Source organism: Spinacia oleracea, chromosome 4, assembly GCF_020520425.1.
Source record: "Spinacia oleracea cultivar Varoflay chromosome 4, BTI_SOV_V1, whole genome shotgun sequence".
In the NCBI taxonomy this organism is placed as follows: Eukaryota; Viridiplantae; Streptophyta; class Magnoliopsida; order Caryophyllales; family Amaranthaceae; genus Spinacia; species Spinacia oleracea.
In genome coordinates, this window is record NC_079490.1 from 151,693,680 (window position 1) to 151,701,404 (window position 7,725).

General features: G+C 30.5%; 1 protein-coding gene across 1 annotated transcript; it reads left to right on the plus strand.

The window, feature by feature from the left end:
• The first annotated feature begins 440 nt into the window (after positions 1 to 440).
• LOC130472032 (uncharacterized) lies at positions 441 to 1,660 on the plus strand. The gene is made up of 3 exons (XM_056842441.1): positions 441 to 1,219; positions 1,305 to 1,460; positions 1,555 to 1,660. Exons 1-3 carry the CDS (start codon positions 441 to 443, stop codon positions 1,658 to 1,660), a joined length of 1,041 nt encoding a protein of 346 aa, XP_056698419.1.
• Positions 1,661 to 7,725: the final 6,065 nt, after the last annotated feature.

A 7,725-nucleotide genomic window follows, 5' to 3' on the forward strand; every position in this document is an offset into this window, starting at 1 on the left:
TGCTGTTTGTCAACAATGAGTTCAGCACCATCCTCGAGTCAGTTGGTGCTACCTTCTACTCGTGAGCAGGCAGCAGGGACTCCACAAGAAGAACAGGGTCTTCATCGTGAGCCTCGACTAAGCGTGGCCAAAAAGAAGCTTATCATTCAATTTCTTGACAGTAGGACGACGTATGGTTATCTTCCATGGGGCTCATTTCTTGCAGCATCCATAAAATTCAACCACACCCCCAAAACTATTAGCAAACTATGGCACAAAGCAACTGCTGATGTTCAAGCACAAAAACCAATTCGATATGAGAGTTACTACAAAAGCAAATGTGGAGCTAAATACACACCGATTCCAGCACATAAAATCACAGCAATAGCAATCAAAACAGGACATCATTCAGATGAATTGGAAAGCATTTGGATCTGGCTGCCTCAACAGTGCATAGACACATGAAGCAAGGAGAACTCAAGCCACACACCAACCCTTTGAAGCCAGGTTTGACTGAACATAACAAAAGAGCAAGAATTTCTTATTGTTTAAACTTCATCATGCCAGGTACACACACCACAAACCCCACATATTATGATATGCATAATGTAGTTCATATAGACGAAAAATGGTTTTATCTTACTAAGAAAGATCAGCGTATGCTTTTGGCACCAAATGAAGTTCCACCACATCGGGTTGTCAAATCCAAAAATTTCATACCAAAAATCATGTTTATGGGTGCAGTAGCAAGACCAAGGTGGGATAGAGAGGGAAATTGTACATTCGATGGTAAACTAGGGCTATTCCCTTTCACTATGGAAGTGCCCGCAAAGAGATCATCATGCAACAGACAAAGGGGTACAATGGAAACAAAACCTATCAATAAGGTCAACAAAGATGTATTCAGAGAGATGATAACTATGAAGATTATTCCAGCCATAATGGAAAAGTGGCCTCAAGATGATTCAGACAAAGTAATAATCATCCAAGCAGACAACGCAAAGCCCCACTGTGGAGCAGATATCCACGAGTTCATTCAATCACATAATCAAAATGGATTCAGATTCTTTTGGGCACCACAACCACCAAATAGTCCCGACTTAAATATTTTGGATCTTGGTTTTTTCAGGTCAATCCAATCAAAATATGAAAAGAGCATGCCAAAGAATGTTACAGTTCTTATTAAGGAAGCTGGGCAGGCGTTCAATGGCACACATCCAAAAACTCTAAGTAACGTCTGGTATTCGTTACAATATTGCATGTGTGAGGTTATGAAAGTTTTTGGACACATAAATTATTTGCTACCACATAAGAAGAAAAAACAGTTGGAAGATGCGGGAAATCTACCATTGCGCGCAAGTCACAGCAGTAGTGGATGATGTGAGGGCAGCAACTCAATATCTACATTCACCAATGCCAATGGCACAAGTAGCTCAAATCGAGGTGGAAGAAGATGAAGATGATTGGGAACATGAAGACTAGTACTGAGTAGTTGTAGAAAAATATTGATAACCTTTTGGTACAACTTAGAATGATATTGCACTGAGTTCTATTTTTTGTGATTTAAATGTTCAGTGCAATGTCATTGTATGGTTATATACTTTTGTGCAATGCAATTAATGATCAATCAAACTTTTGGAAAACACTATGCCCCAAAATTATGCCTTCACCTATTTTTTAATCATGCTTAGTCCTCTGTTTTTTCTTAATATGAACGGCTTTATTCTGATCAATGATTTATAAACTGATTTAATATCAACAAGCTTAATTTCAACAAAGATGGACTGAATCTGAACTATTCTGATCATTGACAATATAACCTGATCAATGACATCCAATCCACATTCAGTCCACAACATCGAATGGCATTGAATCCACAACATTCAATCAATTTTTTGCCTAAACTTTCAGGAATATGCAAAGCCACAACATTCAATCCATTACATGGTCCACAACATTCATTTAATCCACAACATTCATTTAATCCACAACATTCAATCCATCACATTCAGTCCACATCCAAAAACTCAAAAAACGAACTAAAATCGAAATAACAGACAACACCCATATGACTACTAAAATTAATTTTCCTTTTTTGTTTCCTCAATAATAATTATGAAAAAATAGAATTCATAATTAGCCTAAAATTCCCAATAAATTACAACTACTTGGTTACATAGAAATTAGCCTAAATTTATAACAATCCCCAAATTGATAGAACTAACAGTTAAGGTCACAAAATAAATTGGGGTTTTCCTTCAATTCACATTGAAAATCTCAACATTCAAAAGAAAATACAGTAGGTTTTAAATAAACTTAGCTGTTTTTTTGATCCGATGTTGAGATCCCCGGAAAGTAACTAGGGAAGAGAACTTCCTCGATGTATTTGATGACTTCAGGATGTAATGTTGAGGGAGGTGTTAAATTCTCAGCCTCGACCTTCTGAAAACGAGAAGAACTTGCTGTATCCTGAAACTCTGTGTCAGGAACAACCTCCATAGAGTCGTAGGTATCTTGTACTTCTTTGTCCCAAAGAGAAGAATCGGTTGAATCTGGCTTCATGAATCGTCCTTTCACATCTTTTTGGACGAGATCCTTGTCTTTGATGATGTTTCCGCTTTTCGCCATTAGATCGATTAATTTAGGGTTTTGGTGTTCTTGGTGAGAGACGAATGAAAGAGGAGAAAATGAGAGGTATGAGGGATGAGGGATGAGGGATGAGAGACGAGTGAAAGATGAGTGAAGATGAGAGGGATGCGAGATGATTAATTTAGGGTTCTTGGTGTTCTTGGTAAAAGAGGAGAGAGACTAGAGGGATGAGTGGAGATTGGGTTTTTTCCAGAAACAACGAAATTGAAGGGGTATGGATGAGTGAAACAACCAAAAACAAGGAATGTCATTAAATTAAATAGGGAGGGAGTTATTAAGGTAGTTGAGTGGATTTAATAGGGTCAGTAATAAGTAGTTTGAGTGGGTGAGAGTAATTAGAGATTGAAGTGGGTGCCACATAGTGGGTTAAGTGGGTATTAAAATATAATATTTAGTAGCCAAAATAGGAATAAAGTAGAAACTGGAACATCATTGTGGAACGGCCTTAAACGGAATACTATAACATCAATGCGGAACGGAGGGAGTAATTAATAATTAATAATTAATAATTAATAATTAATGACTAATAATTAATAATTAATAATTAATGATTAATAATTAATAATTAATAATTAATAATTAATGATTAATAATTAATAATTAAGGATTAATAATTAATGATTAATAATTAATGATTAATGACTAATGATTAATGATTACTGATTAATGACTAATAATTAATGATTAATCACTAATGATTAATGATTAATAATTAATGACTAATAACTAATAACTAATAATTAATAATTAATAATTAATAATTAATAATTAATAATTAATAATTAATAATTAATAATTAATAATTAATAATTAATAATTAATAATTAATAATTAAAAATTAAAAATTAATAATTAATAATTAATAATTAATAATTAATAATTAATAATTAATAATTAATAATTAATAATTAATAATTAATAATTAATAATTAATAATTAATAATTAATAATTAATAATTAATAATTAATAATTAATAATTAATAATTAATAATTAATAATTATTAATTATTATTTATTAATTAATAATTAATAATTAATATTAATAATTAATATAATTATTAATTATTAATTATTAATTATTAATTATTAATTATTACCTCCGTATTTATTTAAGAGATACACTTGTCTTTTCCGGCCGTATTTATTTAAGAGATACACTTGCCATATTTAGTAACTTATCAACCCCACCATCTAATTAAATAATACATCTAATTTACCTTATGACCCACCATCCTATTCAACAAATAATTTTTGAAACCCACCCCACCTCCCACCCACCAAAATGACATTGTCCCCACTTATTTATTTATTAAAATATCTACTCAACCCCACTTTCTTTATTATTTTATTTCATACAATTTTTCTTCTTAACACTCGTGCCCGACCAAGTGTATCTCTTAAATAAATACAGAGGGAGTAGTAATTAGTAATTAATAATTAATAATTAATAATTAATAATTAATAATTAATAATTAATAATTAATAATTAATAATTAATAATTAATAATTAATAATTAATAATTAATAATTAATAATTAATAATAATAATTAATAATTAATAATTAATAATTAATAATTAATAATTAATAATTAATAATTAATAATTAATAATTAATAATTAATAATTAATAATTAATAATTAATAATTAATAATTAATAATTAATAATTAATAATTAATAATTAATAATTAATAATTAATAATTAATAATTAATAATTATAATAATACTTAATAATTAATAATTAATAATTAATAATTATAATTAATAATTAATAATTAATAATTAATATTTAATAATTAATAATTAATAGTTAATAATTAAAAATTAAAAATTAAAAATTAAAAATTAAAAATTAAAAATTAAAAATTAATAGTTAATAGGTAATAGTTAATAATTAATAATTAATAGTTAATAGTTAATAGTTAATAGTTAATAATTAATAATTAATAATTAATAATTAATAATTAATAATTAATAATTAATAATTAATAATTAATAATTAATAATTAATAATTAATAATTAATAATTAATAATTAATAATTAATAATTAATAATTAATAATTAATAATTAATAATTAATAATTAATAATTAATAATTAATAATTAATAATTAATAATTAATAATTAATAATTAATAATTAATACTCCCTCCATTCCCTTTTGTTCTTCCCCTAAAGAATGTTGGGTGTGGTTTAAGAAAACTGAATCTTGGTTTGTATTGGGATATGAGTAATGATTGAGTGTAAGAATAATGATTGGGTGTAAGAAATTGAATAAAGTAAAGAGAGAGAAAGTATTTAATTAATAGGGAGAAAAGTAGATATTTTATTAAAGTAATGAAAGAAATCAGCAAAAAATTTCAGTCACATGGGGTATGGGACCCATCAGCTGTTACATGGACCAATCAGATTTAATCATACAATGACTCACGTTTTTTTTGGCTGGAAATTAAGCCCAAACAATTGATTTCAGTTTTCCCTCCAAATTTTCCCCCCAAATAAAAAAACAGGGGATTTTTAATTTCCCTCCAAATTTTTGAGGGGTTGACATAGTGAATTCCCTTTATAAATAGGGTCACTTTCCCCCCACAAAAGACCAAAATCTGACTTTTACCAAGTTCAATAAATACAAGCAAAACACCAAAATTTCTTCCTCAATTCAGCATTAAATAGCAAAAAAACAGGGGACTTAATGGCTTCAGATCAAGAGGATGACGATTTCCTCGGATTTTCTGATGATGAAGGCGATGGCATTAACTCCGATTCTGACTCAGAGGTAGGTGATGATGCTGCTGACTTGGTACAAGCTTCTCAAAATACTGCTGCTGATTTTGGGGACATTGGGTTTAATGAAGATGTACCAAACAGCACTGAATATGTACAGCAAGTACCAGAAGTAGAAGGGGAAGGGCAGCAGCAAACTACCAACTTTCAAGAGGTACCATTTCTTTTTGATTTGAACTTTCCACCACCATCAGAAAATGCATCACCAATTCATCATCAAACAGCAACACCCAGAACAGATCATCATAAGCCTAGGACTCCTAGAATAAATAATGAATTGAGGCTTGAAATTTTGGTGTACCTGCTGAATAGAAAAATTCCAGATTCAGAAACTCTTTTGTTTGGGACAATAAGGGATGCAGCCATAGAATTTGATTACAACAGAAAAACCATAGGGTCAATATGGGACAAAGCAAAGAAGCAGAAGGCAGCAATGAATTCATATGTGGTGGAAAGTAAGTATCACAAGTGTGGCAGGAAAAAGGTTCAAGTCACATATGACTCTATTGCACAAATAGCCATGGGGGACAGAACATGCATTGTAGATCTTGCAAGAATGCTCAATTTGGGACCAACAACAGTATGGAGGCTCATCAAGAGGAAAATTATTAAGCCACACTCAAGTCCCTTGCATCCAGGCATTTCAGATGCATGCAAAATGGCAAGGATGAGGTGGGTACTCAGACTAATAATGGATTACACTATACCACAAGAACCAACATATTACAGCATGTATGACTTCATTCATATTGATGAGAAGTGGTTTTATTTGACTCAAAAAAACCAGAGAGTTTATCTTGCAAACAATGAACCCTATCCACATAGAAGTGCAAGTTCAAGAACCAAGATACCAAAATTCATGTTCATGGCAGCAGTAGCCAGACCAAGGTGGGGTGAAAATGGGAATTGTGAATTTGATGGTAAAATAGGCATATTTCCATTCACAAATGCAGTTGCAGCCAAGAGGACATCAAAAAACAGAGTAAAGGGGACCATTCACTACAAAAAAACGCGGCACATTGTGACGCTTTCTGGGTCAAATTGCGATGGAAAATTGTGTCGCAATTTCACATAGCGACGCTTTGAGAGAGGGTCGCTATTTTCATTGCCGCTATTTACCGACGCTTTAGAGCGTCACAATTTGCAAAATATCTATGTATTTCGCCGCCACTATTTGGGATATAGGGACTCTATAGATAGTCGCAATATTTAGACTGCAAAAAGCGTCACTATTTGCACGCTTATAGACACATTTCTCAGCCACTATAAACCATATAGAGACGCTTTAGACACCCGAAATATATAGACTCTCATTAGAGTCCCTATATGTTTACTTTCGTTCAAGTTCTCCTCATTCCCTCCAAAATAATTTAGACCCTTTGGAGCGTCACAATTTGCATCATATTATTTTTCATATATACATAATAATTTAGACACTTTGGAGCGTCACAATTTGCATCATATTTTTTTTCATATATATATATATACATAAATTAATCTAAAATCATGAATTATCTATAAAAATATATATCGACCATAGATAATCATAATCAAATACAAGTATTAACTTACTACGTACATTATCTTAAAGCAATATATATATATATATATATATATATATATATATATATATATATATATATATAACGTCATGCTATGATATACATTAAATTAATTAGCAGAGTCTAGTCAAACTGGAATAAAAGCGATATTTTAAAACAAAAATAACTTTCTAACTGGCATTATCATTTTTTCTACAAGATAGTCCAAAACTAAATAAAAACAACTTCCTGGCTACGAACAAACTAATTACCAAGTAAACCTATCTTTATGCTAGCGTAGCTTCAAGATAACGTGTTCATCTCTTGATCTACATTTTACTATTACCACTTGAATCATCAATAATCTGCAAAGAAAATTTAATATGTCAAATATATATACAAAGCATGATGAACATATTTTAAAATCAAGGGAAAATTAACAGTAATCCTAACCAGGCTTGATCCTAACTACTAGAGGACTTCTCAAAATAATACTAACTATTAATCGCCCCTTCCCAAATAGTTCTAAGCTTGTAGCATGTGGCTTTGGTGGTTCAGCTATTAATCTCTAGGCAGCAACACAAGTCTCAGAATATTTCAGCAGATAGTCTAGAAAACCAAATAGGTTTGGTCAGATGGAAAAACGATATCTTAGAGAAATTTTACATTTTATAAGCTAATAACAGTACAAGGGAGCACTACAAGCAATCAAAAGGATTTTAAGCAGGTTGGTAGGCTGACAATTTAAACCAAATAGACAATGTAGAAAA

Coding starts and splice junctions, on each gene's coding strand:
- LOC130472032 (XM_056842441.1), top strand. CDS start 441: ATGAAGCAAGGAGAACTCAAGCCACACACCAACCCTTTGAAGCCAGGT. Junction 1,220..1,304: donor AAAACTCTAAGTAACGTCTG/GTATTCGTTACA, acceptor AAGAAAAAACAG/TTGGAAGATGCGGGAAATCT. Junction 1,461..1,554: donor GATTGGGAACATGAAGACTA/GTACTGAGTAGT, acceptor TTAAATGTTCAG/TGCAATGTCATTGTATGGTT.